General features: G+C 39.3%; 1 protein-coding gene across 2 annotated transcripts in view; it reads right to left on the bottom strand.

Moving 5' to 3' along the window:
• Positions 1-3645: 3645 nt before the first annotated feature.
• EXO1 (exonuclease 1) overlaps positions 3646-20585 on the bottom strand; it is a 47300-nt gene continuing 30360 nt past the window's right edge. Inside the window, exons 12-14 of one of the 2 annotated variants that reach the window (XM_075555271.1) lie at positions 10944-11045; positions 9202-9395; positions 3646-4082 (exon numbers count right to left, since the gene is read on the bottom strand). In XM_075555271.1, coding sequence (XP_075411386.1) covers positions 4004-4082; positions 9202-9395; positions 10944-11045 — 375 coding nt within the window. In that variant the 3' untranslated portion in view covers positions 3646-4003. The remainder of the gene's footprint in view (positions 4083-9201; positions 9396-10943; positions 11046-20585) is intronic. The other variant, XM_075555272.1, reaches the window with a different exon arrangement.

Genomic DNA, 20585 nt, shown 5'->3' on the forward strand with positions numbered 1-20585 from the left:
CACTGTGGACCTGAGTTAAGTGGCCATACCTTAGGCACCCTCCTGGGTGGCACAGAATCCACAGCTCTCCCACTTTTGTCTAGTAGTTCCTTCCCCCAAGTACTGCAGAGCTGTCAGCAAATGTTTGTTTCTTAGAGGGACATCTGAAAGTCAGGTGACTGCAGGTTTTCTGTAATCTCCATAGCTTTTTGGGGAAAGGAGCCAAGAGCTGTTCTGACTAAGTGGCCATGTTGAAAAGTATCAATAGTTGTCTTGTGCTTGCTCTTTGCGCCACATGAAACTATGAAGTCAATTGAGGTTGGGACAGTGGCAGCTGTTGTGAAAGCATGAATGGTACATGTGGCGGGGCATTGTTCTCTATAGCACATCAGCAGTAGGAGGGGGTGTCAGGCCAGTGCGAGGGACTGTCAGTGCTGAGGGAGGCGCCACTGGCCGGGAGGTGGCAATGAGGGCAGGGACTATGCATTAACCAGGTAGCGGGGCCCTCTGTGCCCAGCAGTGTGTGGCCGTAGAGGTCTGAGGTGCAACTGGGAGCAGAGTTATTGTGTAATAGGAATCAGTGGGGAATCATGGTGCATGTGTGCAGGGGTGAGGAGGGAGAGCCCCGCAGCCGACTAGCCATTAGTCAAAGGGGATAAACAGTAGTGGTGGCAGCTCCTGGAGGAGAAACACACACAAAGGCTGTATCTGCCAGCAGAAGTTACTGAACTCCCAGGTGTAAGACTGGGCTTCTTTCTCCTAGTGCTTCACCCCTTGCCAGACTGAGTTAGAGACCTGGTCCATTTAGCTTTGTTCTGGTTTCCAGAGTTTAGGGTTATTGTTTGTTGTTGAGGAAGGCCTCCTGTGCTTACTAACTCGTGGCCTGCACATTCCATTACAGTACTTGGTCTGCACATACTGCCTTGGAAATTTTGCTCAAATCATTTACTGCATCATTTCCCATTTGCTTTAGGAACTCAAGACCATAGAGCATCTTTTCTGACATCCACTTTGATCTTCTTTCCTGTCTTTTTAATGACCTTTTGATTTCCTCATGGAGATTCTGGAGGTCACTACACAGCTCATTAGGTCTTCTTTCATTAATGTTCAAGGTGTCACAAATTTAGTTTTGAAATTCAGGTGTGATATACTCAAGGCAGTAATTTGGCTCTCCTGGACTTTTACATTTTCTTCAAACTGAACTTACTGATGAGCAATTGCGTCTTCCCTGTTGGCCCTTTGCCTTTTTTGGGCTAATGATATTAAGCTGTTGTTTAAGCCAACCAATTTTTGGTACTGTTTTGACAGCCCCAAGGAACTAATATATTTTTAAAAATCATTTTATTGGGGGCTCGCAAAACTCCCATCACAATCCATACACCCATCCAGTGTCAAGCACATTTGTACATTTGTTGCCATCATCATTCTCAAAACACTTGCCCTCCACCTGAGCCCCTAATATCAACTGTTGATTTCCCCCCCTCCACACTCCCCCCACCTCATGAACCCTTCATAATTCATAAATTATTTTGTCATATGTTACATTGTCCAACATCTCCACCTGCCCCCCCCCCCGCCCCTCTTTTCTGCTGTCTATCCCCCAGGGAGGAGGCTATACGTAGATTCTTGTAATTGGTTCCCTTTCTGTCCCACGTTCCCTCCCTCCATGCATTGCCACTCTCACCACTGGTCCTGGAGGAGTCATCAGTCCTGGATTCCGTTTCCAGTTGCTAGCTATACCAATGTACATTCTCTGGTCTAGCCAGATTTGTAAGATAGAATTGGGATCATGATAGTGGGGGAAGGAAGCATTTAAGAACTAGAGCAAAGTTATGTTTCATCATTGCTACCCTGCAACCTGACTGGCTCATCTCCTCCCAACAACCCTTCAATAAGGGGGTGGCCAGTTGCCTACGGATGGGCTTTGAGTCTCTACTGCACTCACCCACATTTACAATGATAATTGTTTTGTTCCCTGATGCTTGATACCTAATCCCTTTGACAGCTTGTGGTTTCTTCTGGAACTAATAAATTTTAATAAAATCATTTCAGTACAAATATGTCTGATAAAATTGATGTATGGATTGCAAAAAGAGTTGCAAGAGTCCCCAATAAAGTTTTTTATTAATAAATACTTTTATTGGGGGCTTGCATCTATCACAATCCATACATTCCTCCAGGGTGTCAAGCACATTTGCCAGCACCATCATTTTCAAAGCATTCTCTTCACTTACGGCCGATATCTGCTCCCAATTCTTCCCCCTCCCTCCCCACTCACCCTCGATGTTATAATTTTTCCCATATAGTACATCGTCCTCCATCATCCCTCACCCACTTTTCTGTTGTCCCCGAGAGGGGGTTCTAGGCTGATCCTTGTGAGTGGTTCTCTCTTTCTGTCCCCCTCCCACCCTCCCCTAATTCTCGTATCTCTATTCTCCTTGCTGGCCCTGAGGGGTTTTATCTATCCTGGATTCCGTGTTGTGGGCTCTTTTCTGTACCAGTGTGCATGTTTTGGTCTAATCTGATTTGTAAGGTAGAATTGAGATCATGATAGTGGGAGCATCAAAGGACTAAAGGAAAGTTGTGTTGCATTGGTGCTATACTGCACCCTGACTGGCTCATCTCTCCTGTGACCCCTTTGTGGGAGTTGTTCAATTATCTACACATGGGCATTGGGTCTCCATTCACCATGGGTATGGTTTTATTCTGGGTCTTAGATGTCTGACACCTGATCCCATGACACCTCATGATCACACAGGCAGGCTAGTGGGCTCTGTTGCTTCTCAGCTAGATGGCTGCTTGTTTATCTTCAAGCCTTTAACACCCCAGACACTGTATCTATGGAGAGCCGAGAACCATCAGCTTTCTTCACCACATTTGCTTATGCACCCACAATAAAATTACCTTTAGAAAACCCAAAAACTTACTTTAAAAAAGAAAAAAAATCATTTGAAGTATCCACCTTTGATTTTCACTAATTTGATTGTTTTAATGTTGACTTCTTTTTCCATTCAGATCCATTTAACCAAGAGTCAACTACCAAGCCTTTTAAAAATTACAATACTCTGGGTCCTATTCCTTTATTCTTTTAATATAAAGCTTTTTCTATTTCTGTACTCATCACATTTCACTTCAGTGGTTCTTTCCAGACATCTGCCAATTACAAAGAGTAATATCACAGGCCCTGTAGGTGGCAGTATGTGACTGCTCCAAAAGGCATTTTCCTGATAGTGCCTTACAATCTGTTCTAGTGGCTCTGTTGGCTTTTCTAGTCGGTTCTGATGTTTTTAGTGTTTTATTTGGCTTCTGGAGAACTTGGTTTTAGCCCAACTTCGAGATCTGTTCAGATATACTAAGGCAGTTTATGAATATTAAGGGTAAATAATGGCGTAAGCAGTAACTCACTTAATATTAGGCTAAAAGCAGTTTCCCATGATCAACCTGTGACCCAACCAAACTTAAGGGATAATTTTAGGAATCCCATTTATGTAATGTTCCTCAACCTGTCAGCCTATGATCCTCTAGGCCATAACTTTATTTTCAATTCGACCTAAAAGATAGATAGGAAATGCAGGTGGGAAAAATGTTAAAGCCTGAAAAAAGTTTAGTGACTATTCTCTGGAATAAAGTAACTACAACTGAATTTTGTTTTATTTATCACATATCCTTATACTTGACAAGATTTACATATCTTTGGAGTAAACTTTTATACATTTCAGGGGACTTATACAACCAACAGTAAAACTTCCAAAAAGCAGTGAAGTAAAAATGATTAAGATTAATTTATGGAAAGGTAAAAAGCCGAGCACAAGAAACAATTAAAGAGCCAATATACAACCTGCATTCTACTTAAAAGATGATCTAATACAAATCTCATTCCGATACAGGGACTTCAAATTGATCCATTCTCCTGTAGGCCACAGCTTCCCAGCAGCCTCCAGTTATTGGAAATATTGCTCCAATATTCCAATTATTGTTCGTGACCAAGTATGTTCAAGTTTGCTATATATATATTTTCTTCTGCTTATGGAGTTAGTTGGATGTTGTCTCTTACTGGAGAGAGAGGATCTAGCGTCTTACAAGAATGAAGCTTCTCAGAATCTCTGTAAAATATAAGAAAAAAACCTTGTTGTTTTCAGGGTACCAATTATTAGAGAAGCGATTACCTACTTGGACAAATAGTTATATTATGGGAATAGTACTTGCTACTATACATCAAACCCAACCCTATTTGAACTCATTGCAGAGCAGAAATGTTCTAGAGGGTTTCTGAGACTGTAAATCTTTATAAAAAACAGACAACCTCATCAGTCTCCAGTACAGCAGTCAGTTTTCAGTTAGCAGTCTAAAGTTTAACCCCCAGTATCACCAAGGACTCCTGCTCCACTGGACACTGTAATAATTAGAAACGGCTCTCCAGAATGGCAGCCACTTTTGGGCTCTGCCTGGTGGCAGACAGAGTCCCCGTGAGGAGAAAGGTGATGGGCGAGAGAAAAATTCTTCACATGTTCTTTTTGGAATATGCCCAATATTTTGCTTCTTCGTGTCCTTCTCTGCTTTCAAAATCACTTTTCATGTAGATGCTAAACTGTTACCAGATAGGATGTTTAGATTCTATGTCAGTGGTTCCCAACCTTCCTAATCCTGCTACCCTTTAATACAGTTCCTCATGTTGTAGTGACCCAACCATAAAGGTATTTCCGTTACCATTTCATAACTGTAATTTTGCTACTGTTATGATGAATCGTAATGTTATGATTTGCGACTGTTATGAATCTGATATGCAGGATGTATTTTCATTGTTACAAATTGAACATAATTAAAGTATAGTGATCAATCACAAAAACAATATGTAATTATATATTGTGAAGTGTTTATTTCTAATTAGAAATAAATTTTGTCTTGAAGCACGGTGTAGCATGGGTAACAGTCTTCACAGTGGGTAGGTACTCTTATGTAGGCATACCTGCATGTGGGTGGACCCGCCTGGAGAGGATAGAGGAGCGGTGTCTCGGTTCCTAAGACCATCAGAAACATGTGTTTTCTGATGGTCTTAGGTGAACCCTGGGAAAGGGCTGTTCAACCTCTCCAAAGGGGTCACGACCCACAGGTTGAGAACTATTCTACGTCAACTTGCTGGTACCTCTGTGGAAGCAGGGGTGGCATCCAACTGGTAGCCTAGTGATCCCTCTTTGGGAGTGTAACCTTTTTATAAAAGAGAGAGTGAGAATTTCTCGCCCATCACCTTTCTCCTCACGGGGACTCTGACTGCCACCAGGCAGAGCCCCAAAGTGGCTGCCATTCTATTCTGGAGAGCTATTGGCACCCTGCCACATTCCACCAACATTGGACCCAACTTAGCACCCACCAGCCTGTGATCTCGCTGTTTTACATTTCTGCATCATCAGCTCATAGCTACATGAGTCTGAGGAGAGCTCTAGCTAGCATTAGACCCATGTACTTGAGCTGGACTAAGCTGTCATACCTGGATATAAAATCATTCTTGATACAAAATTCTTTCTTATACACGTGAGTATCACTGGTTTCATCTCTCTAGACAACCCAGCCTAACACAATGGATATGTATCAAAGTAAACGATCTCGAATAAGCATTTTAAAGATCATTCTTTTCTTACTGCCCTACTGAGGTCTGCCTAAAAACCATGAAGCATGAATAAATTTTTAAATACTATATTTAACTTGACTCTTCTTGTTAGAGGGAAGCTATATGTTTATAAAACGGAATCTTAACAAGAAGATAACACAAGTAACTGTTTTTGTTCAATCAACAAAAACTCAACATCAGTAAGTCTTATTTTCTAAAAGCCACTCAAGAATATTGTTACACTCTTAATGTCTCTTTATTAGCAGTAACCAAAGTATGCTTCATAGCCCCTGGCATGACAAGGTTTTCTGAGAGCAAAAGTTTAAGAACTGTGGCTGTATGATGTAATCCTGGACTTCATATATTACGGGAACAATCATCTCATGCCTACCCTTCATACAGCGCCCATACGATCGTGGCAATATTCCTATTAAGTAGCTTTTAACGACATGTGACTTTAAAAAAAATACAAATTTAAAATTTTACTCTTAGCACATTTGCTTCAATTTGAAGAACAAACAGAAATGTCATAAATTGATGTTATCCTGTGGTTAAATTTGTAGTCTAACAGAAGGACATAGAGGATCAATTCTTTTTATAATAGTTTTATTGGCACCTACTTTGCATATCATACACATTAATTGTTCAACCACAGTAAGAAGATTTGTGCTATCACCACAATCCGTCCCCGAGCAGTGTGTTCTCAAGCTTTTTGTTGGCTCCCCATTTCCCCCACTACGTCCCTATCCAGTCTATCTCTATAGAGCCCACCCATCCTGGATTTCCTAGACAGGAAATCATAAAAAACACAGGAAGCAACAATCAACCCAATTTTTAAAAACCAACAATGGCTAAGCAAAATGGAGAAAAACCTCAATTCAGGAGAAGATATTAAAATCTGAAACTTTAGAATGGGACAAAAAGGAGATCAAATGATAAGGTGTCACATTTTAACCTATTTGCCATAATAGACTTTACAATGTTATCTGTCTGATAGAAAGGTCATTCATATTGCTGGACTATGGTCAGAAGGGAGTCACCAGAGCCTTATCCATGTGGGGACCCTGCAAATGGGTTTTGGGCTTCCACTGTCATTCAGAGCCTTCTGTAAACCAGGTGTTCACAATTTAAGCTTTGATACTGTTCCTCCTTTGAATTTGGATTTTATCATTTACAATGTTTAGATAACACAGGTTGACACTTCATTTAAATGGCTACTTGTTTGAAAACAAGCCTTTAACACCCTAGACCCTATTCTTTCTAATAGTGGGGTACCACTTAGTTCCTTCACCACACTTTGCTATAGCACCCGTATCTTCATTGATGTCTTCGTGGGGGCAAGCATTAAGCAGGGCCATGTCGTAAGAACTAAGTGCTCTTCTTTGGGGGCTATAATCAAGTGTGAGCCCCAAATCCATTCATATATCTAATGGTTTACATATGTCTCTGGTTCACTTTTGAGACATCACTATCATTTTATGATAGAGAATATTATAAATCATGCCCCTGAGTATAAGGGAATTCTGCTTTTACTATCATTAATTTAGCCAATGGTATAGAACTAAAACCTTGTTGAGCAAAGGAAATGGTACAAGTTTATGCCAGTTTCAGACTGCAATATATGAATCATGGACTTGCACAGATTAAGCTCCTAAGTAACTGGACACTATTTACACAAATGAAGTAATTGGGCAAACTTTCAATAACACTTTTCACAAAGGCAGAACCATGCTTACAAGGTTAATATGCCTTAAGAAAGCAAGGAGGGCATTGAAATAGTATCTATAAGGTCGTCCGGGGCCACCATTCATTGGGCACCTTCAAAGCAAGAGAGATGATCAATCCCTTTAAAACAATATTTGCCACATACAAGGGGGTATCCTCCCCCGCCCCCGAAAAAAAGAAAAAAGAAACAAGAACAGAAAACTGTGCTGGTATGCATTTTCCCCCAGCTAGGCAAGCATCAACCAACTCACTCTGAGTTACACACCCTGCAGCGTCACCTGGGAAGGTTTCCTCTGGTCACAGTGAATATTTTGTGAAAGCAATTTTACTCCAACCTCGTTTATTGGGATGGCCGATTTAAGAGAACACAATGCAGTTGTGAAATTGCGTTTCCTGCTCAGGAAAAATGCCGCCGGAAGCGTGATGTTGAACAGTTTACAAGGACAGCACTCTGGAAAACACTCAAGTGTATGAGTGGTTTTCTCATTTCAAAAAAGGGGTAACATGGGTGACAACTCTCATTCAGGACATCCATCAACTTCCAAATGGATGAAGATGTCGACACACATTCCTGCACTTGTTTGGAAACTGACGACAGACCATTGGCGAGCTGGGGAAGTTATCTGGTCTACTTCAGTGAATTTTAGTGGAAGAATTAGGAATGAGAAGGGGTGCTGCAGAATTTGTGCCTCGGGTTCTGACTGGCCGGCAGAAAGAGCATAGAGCAGAAACATGCAATGCTTTGAAAGAACAGCTCCACAGCGTGCCAGACTTTTCCCAAGGTCATTCCTGGTGACAAGACGTGGTGCCATTCTTCTAGCCTGAACGCAAACATCAATCAAGCCAGTGGAAAATGCCCTCATCACCTCGCCCCCAAAAAGGTCACTAAAGTGAAAGCAAGGATCAAGACAATGCTCATTTGTTTTTGTTTTGATGTGAGGGGGGTAGTACATTTGGAGTTGGTTCCACCAGGTAAAGGGGTTCATCAAGCTTTCTATTTAGAGTTTTTGAAAAGACTGTGTAACAGTGTGTGACAAAAAAGACCTCATTTGTGGCAGATGGGGTACTGCTTTTGCCACCACGACAATGCACCTGCTCACGCAGCCATCTCAATGTGCCAATTTTGGGCAAAAAAATAGCATGCCTCTCTTGTCCCACGCACCCTACTCACCTGACGCAGCTCCTTGCAATTTTTTTTTGTTTTGGTGAAAAAAAGGGACATGAAATGGCAGCAATTTGCTGTCAAGCCATCCAAACAGATGTTTGAAAAATGTTTCCAAGAATGGAGTCACAGGTTTGACAAAATATTAAGTGTAATGTATAGTTCTTTTGAAGGTGATAAGGTTATTTTATATAAAAAAAATTAAACACATAGCTTTGAAAAACAATTGTGTTTGTTTGTTTTGGTACCCCCCCTCCCCCCCACATACACACAAAAAAACCTGGAAAACTGATCATATAAACTCAAGGACTTCCTCATCTTTGATGTGGTAACTTAGGGAAACAGCTTTAAATTCAGAAACATAACAATATTAACCTCCCATTTCCTGCCTAGAACAACTTTACTCTCATTACAATCGTGACGGTTGATAAGAGGAGAAATCTAAACAAATTAGGTGCTAGGGAAATAATCCACATAACAACAGAAAGATTCCATAGTTAAGTTTAGAACTGGGATTTTTCTAGTTTGCCAGATTTTCACTAGAAGAAAGTATTGGAACTGAAGTTACATATACTCACAAAGAATGATAATAGAGGAATATATTTCTCTAATAGTAAAAGGAACAAAAATGGACTCATAAGAAACTAGGAAAAGTATTAGGGTAAAGGTGTTGAAATCAGAGAAAAGCAACTTTTTAAAATTTGGGATTAAAAAAAATGCAGCAACTCACTTTTTAAATCCAAAATTTTTCCAGAGCTCACTGATTTTTATCTGTAATCCTGGCTTGTTCTCAGCATTATGATGGTTTCTTCTCTGGATGCTTGCTGACTTTTTCATCAGTCCACTGGCTTTGGCAGGCACTAGCGGCTTGATCTTGGTTGTAGAAAGAGAGTCCAAAGAACTAGATTTATATAGCCCAGGAACCTGAAGATCAAATGCCCCAGGATTAAGGATTACTATGGTACAGCAACTACCCTTAATTTCAAATTACTTTTCCACTGGCAAAAAAAAAAAAAAATCCATAAAGTAAAAATAATCCATACAGTAAAAGTATGCTATTTAGAAAGGTCTAGTACAGAAATTGTAACCAATAGGGAACATGTGCATTTGTAGAGAATTCAAGAGTTACAATAAGTCTCTCACATTCCCTTCTTCCTTAAGAAACTAGTTACTAATTTGCTCTGTAGCCATTGAATCATTTACACACACACACACACACACACACACACACATTTATATCTTCATTCTACTTAACGTATCTTAGAGAATTTTCCATTTCACAAATTCAATTGTTTTTAATGAGGTTACTGGTTCTTCCATTATATACATGTGTAATAACATACTCAAACAGATCATATAACACAAATATTGTTTCCACTGAAAGGTTAATTCTTATCTTTTGATCAGTATGAAGCCAATGCAGGTTTGTTCTTGTTTTAAAGGATAGTGAAAGTGAGACATAAAACAAGACTTTAAAACTGACTAATCTGATAGAAGGAATATAAAAACTGAGAAGTGGAAACAAAATAAAGGTTCAAAAACGAAAGTTAAAAATTATGAACTAGGAGCTAGTGATAGGAAAAAACAAAACAAAAACCAAGGGGTATGAACAATACACAAAAAAAGAAATGTTAGGATTTTGATAGGCACAGGTGTTTGGTGGTTTATCTTTACTATTATGTGTAGAAGGATCCAGCTGGCAATTACAACGCAAATAATATTAAAATTATGAAATTAAATGTCCAGGAGAATAAAAAGTAAAAATATTCTAAGAACTGGTTGGATATAACAAAAAGGAGGAGCTTAACTTCAACATCAAGGCGAACCAGGAGGAATGTTCATCCGGAAAGTCATCCAAACAGGAGTGGCAGCACCACTCAGAGTCCCCAGGTGTTAATGATATTCCATTTTCAACAACTCCGCTATAAGCCAGCAAGTTAATTATTATGGTTTTGTTTGTTCTATTCTTAGTTTTGATGATTTTTGCCTTTTAGTATTCGCATCTTCTCAAGTGTAATCGTGCTTTAAACAAAAACAAATTTACTGCCATCAAGTTGATGCAACCTCAGCAACTCAGTAGGACAGAATAGAGCTGCCCCTGTGAGTGTCCGAGATTGTAAAAGTTTACGGGAGTAGGCAGCCCTGCCTTTCTCCCTCAGAGCAGCTGGTGGTTTCGAACTGCAGACCTTGCAGTTAGCAGCCAATGCATAACCACTACCCCACCAGAGTTCCTTGTGGTTTGAACAGTTTACTATAAAATTGAACATCTGTAAGTGAACATATGATCATCAGAAAACGATAGGCGGTAACAAATTACTACCAATAAGACAAACAAAAATAGATGGTCATAGTGAAGTTCACTATAATTACCTAGCTGTATTTTCTTTTAAAAATTTTATTATCTTTTTAAATCATGAGCAAACACTGCTTCTTCTGAAATTTAAAAAATAAATAAAAACTTAAGTGTTTTACCTTGCTCCTTAGAAGCTTGTCTTTATTTGAAAAGTGAGATAAATGCAGCTTTGAGTTTTGATAAACTTGATTATCAAGTGACTTAAAATTACAGCCAGAATCCTAGATGCCCCAGATTAAAAAACAAACACACAAATAATTACTCGTGGATTTTTATGACAACCAACACTCAACAAAATATAAAACAATTAAAAAATTGTAAAATGTTTTTCCACAGAGGATATATAGAAATATTAAGATACAATTAAAGAAAATGAATCTAATATAAAATATGTGACTTTACAGAAGACAGAAGCAGGTGTTTTAACTAGTAAACTGTATGAAACAAAATATATATTTAAAATTGAAGACTTTTCTGAACCATTTCAGGTGTCTGTCAAAATGCTAAGATACACCAAGTCTCTGGTTGTGAGACAGTAGCTCAGCTAATACCAAAACAAAAATAAAAAGACACTAAACTTACTACTATATGAGTCAATGCTGACGCATAGGGACCCTACAAGACAAGATAGAAGTCCTCCTGTTTCTGAGACTATAATTGTTTACAGTAGATTCGGACAGCTAATCTTGTGGATTGAAGCCCAATGCATTGCCACCAAACAATAAGGTTTAGCTAGCTAATAGTTTTCATAAATTATTAACTTCCAAAATGAAAGTACGCCTCCTTTTCATGTTTGACATTAATATTTGACATAATTTCATTTAATGTTTGACATTAAAGAGAAAAAAATGGCATATACTTTTAAGAAGTAGAGTAGTATTGTATATAAAACTTTAGCAACAACTTAAAAAAATAATGTTATTGGGGGCTCATGCAACTCTTAACACAATCCATATATACATCCATTGTATCAAGGTCATTTGTATATATGTTGCCATCATCATTTTCAAAACATTTTCTGAACTGCTTGAGCCCTTGGTATCAGCTCATTTTTCTCCTCCCTCCCTCCCCCTCCTCATGAACCCTTGATAATTTATACATTATTATTAATTTTCCATGTCTTGCACTGTCCAATGTCTCCCTTTACCCCTTATCTGTTGTCCATCCCCCTGGGAGGGGCGTTCTAGGCAGGGTCATTGTGATCGACTCCCATTTTCTCCCCCCACCTTCCCCTTACCCTCCTGGTATGGCCACTCTCAATATTGGTCCCAAGGAGTTTATCTGTCCTGGATTCCCTGTGTTTCCAGCTCTTATCTGTACCCGTGTACATGCTCCGGTCTAGCCAGATTTTTAAGGTAGAATTAGGGCCATGATAGTGGGGGTGAAGAAGCATTAAAGAACCAAAGGAACGCTATTTGCTTCATCAGTGCTATACTGCACCCTGACTTTGTTTCATCGGTGCTATACTTGACTGGCCCGTCTTCTCCCCACGACCTGTAAGGGGATGTTCAAATTGCCTATAGATTGGCTTTGAGGCTCCACTCCGCCCCCCATCCCCCCTTCACATTGATGTCATTTTTTCTTCTGAGTCTTTAATGCCTGATACCTGATCCCATTGACACCTCATTATCATGCAGGCTGGTGTGCATCTTCCATGTGGACTTTGTTACTTCTCAGCTAGATAGCTGCTTGTTTCTCTTCAAGCCTATAAGACCCCAGACGCTGTATCTTTTGATGGCTGGGCACCATCAGCTTTCTTCACATTTGCTTACGCACCTGCTTTGTCTTCTGCGATTGTGTCGGGAAGGGAAGCCTCATGGGATGCCAGTTTACTAGAACAAAGTGTTCTTGCATTGAGGGAGCACTTGGGTAGAAGTTTTAAGACCCATTCCCAGCCCTGAGTCACAGCATAAGACTTTTCTAAACAAGTTTTCTCATGATCTCGATGCTCATGTAAGTTCCTTAAAAAGGGCCAATGAAAGCAAACCCAGAAGACTTGACATTTCTGTATTTTTTAAAGTGGGCCTTAAAAGGAGAAGGGGGAAAAATCGTTTATGTTTGGATTCTATACAATATTCACTCAACTGCCATCAAGCAGATTAGGACTCTGACTTTATAGGGAAGATAAGAACCCAGAGGGTTTCTGTGGACGCTTATCTTTATGCACAGAGACTGCCGTATCTTTGTCTTACAGAGCAGCGGGTGGGTTCAAACTGCTGGCCTTTCTATTTGCAACCAAGTATGTAGCCACTGCATCACTACAATCCCTTACACAATGTGATACATTTAAAACATAACATGGTATTTTAAGAATATATCACTACTTTGAGTTCTAACTTACAGAAATTCTAATAGTAGTGGTAACTCAGGGCTAAATCCTTTCTTAAAAGGTCTTCACGAGGATATGAACACTACCTCACCTCAAATAAGGTCAGTTAAAGGGCACTGGTGGCACAATGAAAGTGCCTGCTGCTAACTGCAAGCACACCCTACTGGAGAGCGCTATGGCAGTGGTCCCATAAGGCTCAATCATGGAAACCACACGGAGTAGCTCAATCTTGTCCTACAGAAATCCATTCAACAGTGAATGTATTTGTTTTTTTTTGTTTCTGAAAGTCAGGGAAAGGAGGCCTGGTAGTGCAACTCATGGTGCCTTCATAAGAAAAACAGCCTGAAAGAAAAGTTAAAAGGCCTAGAAATATGCTCCACTGTTGGAAAGCCTATGGGACAGTTCTACCTGCCACATGGGGTTGAGTCACTATGAGTCAGAATGGGCTTGCTGGCACCCAACAAAAGGGTGAGTGAACTTTTAATGTCCATAGAATCTATCTTGGTTTTATAGCAAACTTCTCACCAAAGGTTCCAGGAGAAATATTTTCTTCAGAACTATATAATTACAACAGATATTCAAAATAAAGCTTCAATGAATGCCTCCTGTGACTGTCTGAGTCACCACAAGATTATATATTTTTATGTTAACTCGTACCATTCAGTTCATCGCGACACCGGTCACCTATCCTAATGGTGGTTCAGTGGGCTATGTGGCTAATCGGGAGGTCAGCAGTTCAAACCCATTAGGTGCTCAGAAGCAAGATGAGACTTTCTACTCCCATTAACATTTGCAGAATTGGAAACCCAAGACGCAGTTTTACGCTGTCCTAGGGGGTCACTATGAGTCAGAATTGACTAGATGGCAGTGAGTCTGGTTTAGTTTTGAATGCAAGTTTGCCATATCTGCTGGTAAGAGACATGACTACGTTTGTTTTGTGTATTTGAAGAGTGGGAGCTTCCTGCTTTCCTAACTACTTGGTACATAAAAATAGTTCAGATGTAGATGTATGGAGATTTTTGCTCAGCATGTGACATAAAGTTCCTCTGTAAAATATGGCTGAAGGCTTATAGTGTATGTGGAATAACAAGATGCAAATGGGGGTGGAGGGAAGGAAAACCCAAAGGCAATCAAAAAGAGAAGTGGCAATGCTAATATCTGATAAACTAGACTTTAACGCAAAATCTAAAACAAGAGAAAAAGGGTATTATATAATGATAAAAATAATCATCATATAATGATTAATAAGGCTAATTATCAGGACAGTGATAATTATATCTACTCATCCAATGAAAGAGTCTGAAAACAGATGAATTAAACTCTTAAAACAGCTTGAAGACAGAAACAGACAACTCTACAATATTAAACCTCACTACCATCAAGTTGATGCCAACATATAGCAACCCTATAGGATAGGGTAGAACTGCCCCACCTTTCTTCCATGGAGTGGCTGGTGGTTTCAAACTGCTGACCTTGGGTCAGCAGCCACGGATAACCACTATACCACCAGGACTCTACAATAATAGGAAACGTCAATGCCCCATTTTTAATGAACAGGCTAAGAAAGAAACTCCTTAAAGAGATAGGAGAACTAAAAACACAGTCACTAACTTGACCTCACAGATGTATTTAGTACATTCCATCCAACAAAGACACAATATACACTTCTTACCAGCACACCTGCAAATGAATAGGAACTACACTTTGAGAGAGAACAGAGTTTAAAACTTGGGAATAAATGAATAAAAAACAAGGTGACCTGAAAGAAAATGGACAAATAACATCAAAATAGAAGAGAAAAATCACAAAGACTTAGCAAACACTAAACAGACACAAAGAAAAAGATGAAAAGAAACTCACAAAGAAAATTATGGGGAACAGAAAACACCAACAACACCACCACTACACACACAGACAAATAAACACAATAAAATAAAGCAATACCACTACACACACAGACAAATAAACACAATAAAATAAAGCAATACCACTACACACACAGGCAAATAAACACAATAAAATAAAGCAATACCACTACACACAGACAAATAAACACAATAAAATAAAGCAATACCACTACACACACAGGCAAATAAACACAATAAAATAAAGCAATACCACTACACACACAGACAAATAAACACAATAAAATAAAGCAATACCACTACACACACAGGCAAATAAACACAATAAAATAAAGCAAAACCACTACACACACAGACAAATAAACACAATAAAATAAAGCAATACATTCAGACCTACCAATAAAAGTGCCTCTAAATGGATTAAATGCACAAGAGACAGTAGCAGCTTGGATACGAGCACAGGGCCCATTGATGTCTTGTGTGCAAGAAACGTACCTTAGGCACAAAAACAAATTGAGACCTGCAGAAGCGTGCCTTAAGGCCGCAAACACTGAGGACTAAAAGTGTGTGAGTGCTGTTAGGTAAGTAGGTCCCAGGCATGGAACCCTGAAAGAAAAGGGATGGGGCTGAGGGATTATAACAAGTACTGCTCACTCACTATTTAACAGAGAGATTCATCCACTCTGGGACAGGATACCGGTTAGATTTGGAACTATTTATATGGTCTTTCTCTTCCTTTTTCTGTTTTGCTTTTTTGGTGTCTATCTAGATAAGATAGGCAGGATAAGCAGCCCCAAGGGGACAACGACAGGCCCACGGTGGTGGCGGGGAGTGAGGGGTGAATGGGAAGAGAGGAGGTGTCGTGGGAGGTGAGTGGGAAGCCCATAAAGACAGGGACAGGAGATAGCAAGCGTTATAAAATTGACGGTCAGCATGATGTAGCACTCCTGTCTAATCAATCGAAAAGTGTCTGAGAGAACCAGAACAAAAAAATCATACCAATGTGAATGAGGGGGAGAGCGGAGTGGAGATCCCAAAGCCTATCTGTAGACAATTGGACATCCCCTTACAGAAGGGTCACAGGAAGAGACAAGCCAGTCAGGGTGCACTATAGCACCAATGAAACATACAACTTTCCTCTAGTTCAGTGGTTCTCAACCTTCCTAATGCCGTGACCCTTTAATACAGCAACTCATCTTGTGGTGACCCCCCACCCATCATAAAATTATTTTCGTTGCTACTTCCTAAATGTAATGTTGCTACTGTTGTGAATTGGGCGACCCCTGTGAAAGGGTCCTTCGACTTCCAAAGGGGTTGTGGCCCACAGGTTGAGAACTGCTGCTCTAGTTCTTTATGCTTCCTCCCCTCCACTATCATGATCCCAATTCTACCTTACAAATCCGGCTAGACCAGAGCATCCACACAGAAAAGAGCTGGAAACAGGGACTCCAGGACAGATAAAACCCTCGGGACCAATAAGGAGAGTAGCGATACCAGGCAGGTAAGGGGAAAGTGGGAGGAGAAAGGGGGAACCGATCACAATGATCTACATATAACCCCCTCCCAGCGGATGGACAACAGAAAAGATACTGGTCAGTTTAAGACATGAAAAAATAATAACAATTTATAAATTATCAACGGTTCATAAGGGAGGGTGGGGGAGGAAAGAAAAAAAAAAGAGCTGACACCAGGGCTCAAGTAGAAAGATGTCTTGAAAATGATGATGGCAACATATGTACAAATGTGCTCGACACAATGTATGTATGGATTGTGGTAAGAGCTGTACAAGTCCCCAATAAAATGATTTAAAAAAGAGAAAAATGTCTGAGAGGAACTACCAGGAGGTGAATGATGGGTAAGCATGATAGTGGGGCAGAAGAAAAATAAAAAAGAGGAAACAAGAAAAAAATCATATATAGGTGTAAATGTAGACATTTAAATATATAATTAGATGTAGGTATATTTGTCTGTGCATATACATATATGTAAATAAAATAAGGAAGCACATGGACTTTGGTCTCTACTAAAATTTCACCTAGTAAGAACGGTTTGTTCTAATAATGTGGCACTGTATGATACTCACCTTCCCCACACAATTCTTGAAAACAAAATGGGTGCATAAGCAAATGTGGTAAAGAAAATTGATGGTGCTATATTAAAATATATAGCATTTAGCGTCTTAAAGGCTTAATAGTCAAACAAGTGGCCATGAAGCAGGGAAGGAACAAAGTCCACACGGAAGAAGCACACCGACCGGCCTGTGTGATCATGAGTTGTCAATGAAAGAAGTATCAGAAGATCAAAAACAGGCAATCAAATTGATGTGATGGAGCATGAACAAAGTGGAGACCCAAAGCCCACTAGCAAGTCAATTGGACAGGCCCTTACAGTGGGGCTGTTGGGGTGGGGTGGGGTAGGGGGCTAGGGGATGAGGAATTTAGGGCATGGTAACACTGATAAAACATTTAACTATCCTCTAGTTCTTTAATATTTCCTCCCCTTACTAAGGCTTAGGTTTCACCTCATTAACACTGTTAGAGCCACATATGTTCATATATTAAGATAGTTAGATGCAGGAATGCCAGGAGGGACGACCCTTTAGGAACAACAATGGGAGTAATGACTGCCTGAGGACACAGAAAGACAAGGTGGGAGAAGGAGGGAATGGCGTAGCTGGTAACAATGATGACGATATAATCCCACTCGAGGGGAGTGAATAACAGAATTGTAGGCGAATGGATATATGGGATGGGGTAAGATATGGCATATATATATATATATATATATATATATACAATAATATAGTAATACCATATAACAAGAGTCCCTTGGGGGAAGGGTGATGGAGAGAGGGGATAAGGAGGAGCTGATACCAAGAAGTTCAAGAAGAAAATGTTTTGAAACTGGTTGTCGAAACAGTTGTGCATGTATGCGTCATCTATTTGACTTATGGAATATTATGACATCTGTAAGAGCTCCCAATAAAATGATGAACAGTAACAACAAAAACTTAAAATTAAATGTTGAAAAAATATATACATTACGCTCCAATGGCAATACAAAAAAAGAGCAGGAGTGGCAATATTAATTTCGAATAACATATATTTAAAAGAAAAAATCTATCATAAAGGGAAGAAAGGGCATGATTAAAGGTCAATTGAATAAGACCAAACCATAAATATCTATGAACCCAGTGGAAAACCTGCAATATTAATCAAAGCTGTTACAGAGTTGAAGATACAGATAACTCTACAGCAGTAGTAAGAAACTTTAATGAGATGGACAGAACTACTAGCCAGAACCTCAACAAAGACACAGAAGAACTGAGGAAAGAATCCGCTTGATCTCTTAGATATATACAGAATACTCCATTAAACAACCGAATCATCTACATTCTTTGGCAGTGCAAATGGACATTCTGTAGGACAGACTATAAATCAGACCACAAAGCAAACCTTATTTGATTGAGAAACATCAAAGTATTATAAAGTATCTTCTTAGATCAGAACACTTTATAGTTACTCAACTTTAAAATTAGAATCCAACAATAAGATCAAGGGAGGAAAAAATATCTAATACATAGAAACTGAGCAGTATATCCTTTGAAACCCACTGTTTAATAGAATAAATGATACTTTGAAAATTCCTTGGGGGCAAAAATGAGAATTAAAATACAATGTACCAAAATCTTTGGGATGCAGAAACAGCTGTAGTCAGAGGGAAACTTATAGGAACAGGAGGATACATAAAAAAAAAAAAGAACCAATATTAACACCTTAACCCAACATATCCAACAACTGAAAAATAAGCCTACAGCCTCTAGATCAGTGGTTCTCAGCCAGTGGGTCATGACCCCTTTGGAAGGGGGGGGGGGGTCGACTGACCGTTTCACAGGAGCCGCCCAATTCATAACAGTAAAAAAATTACAGTTATAAAGTAGCAACAAAAATAATTTTATGGTTGGGGTTCACCACAACATGAGTAACTGTATTAAAGGGTCTCGGAATTAGGAAGTTTGCTCTTTTAAAAGAATAAAGATTAATGGAGAACCAAATCAGAAAATAGAAAAAACTTTCAACAAGTAAGTTGTTACTTTGAAAGGATAAACAAAATTGACATTCCACTGGAAAATCAAGCAACAGAAGAAAAGATGCCAATATCACAAACAAGAAAGGAATCTATTGTTGCACCAGCACAACAGCATCAACTGAAATACAAAAGACACTAACATAATACTTTAAAAGACTCTACCCCAACCAATTTGAAAACCTCTAAGAAATGGATCAATTCCTAGAAACATTTTACCTACCTAAAGGAACAGACCATAATAAATGAAGAAATTGGCCACATCTTTAACAAACTCCCCACAGTAAAAAGCTGGGAGGCAGCTGGCTGCACAGGTGAATTCTACCACAGATTCAAGAGAAGAGTTGACACCAATGCTACTTAGCCTATTTCAGATTATTGAAATGGACGGTAAAATCCATTTTATGAAGCAATTGATACCAAACACTGATACCAAAACCAGGCAAAGACATTACTATAAATAGAAAATTATAGAACAATATCCCTCAATAAAATTGATGCAAAATTTCTGAACAAAATCCTAGCCAAAAGAATCCAACAATATATCCAAACTATACCAGGAACCAGCAGCTATGTGCTAGGATGGTTCGATGTTAGAAAAAGAATCAATGTAATCCAACGTAACGTGAAACGCAGGAAAAGAAATACATGATCTAATCAATTGATGCAAAAAAAGCATGGGGCAAAATCCAACATTGATTCGTGAACAAATCACTCAACAAAATAGGATAAGAGCAAACTTTCATGCACATAATAAAAAAATGTTGTGTCATAAAATGGTAACAATGTCTCTAAAGTGAATCATAGAGACATAGAAACCACAGATACATGAATGGATTGGGGGCTCTCCCTTAGAACTAGTTCTGATGGTATGGCCTTGGTTGATGCTCACTCTGATGAAGAGATCTTTACTTAAGATATATGTGCTTTGGTAAAGAAGCCAGATGGTTATCAGAAAGAATAGCATCTGGAATCTTATAAAGGCTTGTTTTATAACAAGCAGTCGTACAAGTGAAGTGTGAACTAAGTCCACATGTAAGGAGCACACCAGCCTGTGTGATCCAAGGATTGTAAATAATAAAACCCAAAATCCGAAGGAGGGAACGGTATCAGCGCTTAGATTGTAAACACCTGGTTTCTAGAAGGCTACAGTACAGATGACAGTAGAAGCCCCAAATCCATTTGTAGGGACCCCCCATGGGTTAAGCTGCCGGTAAATCCCCTTGGACCCAAGCTCAGGGATGTGAGTAGTCTTATGGGGAGAGAGCATGGCAAAGTCAGCGGTAGTCAGGTTAAAATGTGACACTTTCTCATTTGATCTCCCTTTCAACCCATTTTTACATTGTTTCAAATTTTACTATGTTCTGCTTTCTTTTCCATTGAGGTTTTCATTTTGTCATAGTTGGTGGGCTTTTGTTTGTTTGCTTCCTGTTTGTGCTTTGAATTTGTTTGTTTGCTTCCTGTCTTGAGTTTCTATATAT

This window comes from Tenrec ecaudatus, chromosome 7 (assembly GCF_050624435.1).
Source record: "Tenrec ecaudatus isolate mTenEca1 chromosome 7, mTenEca1.hap1, whole genome shotgun sequence".
NCBI classification, from domain to species: Eukaryota; Metazoa; Chordata; class Mammalia; order Afrosoricida; family Tenrecidae; genus Tenrec; species Tenrec ecaudatus.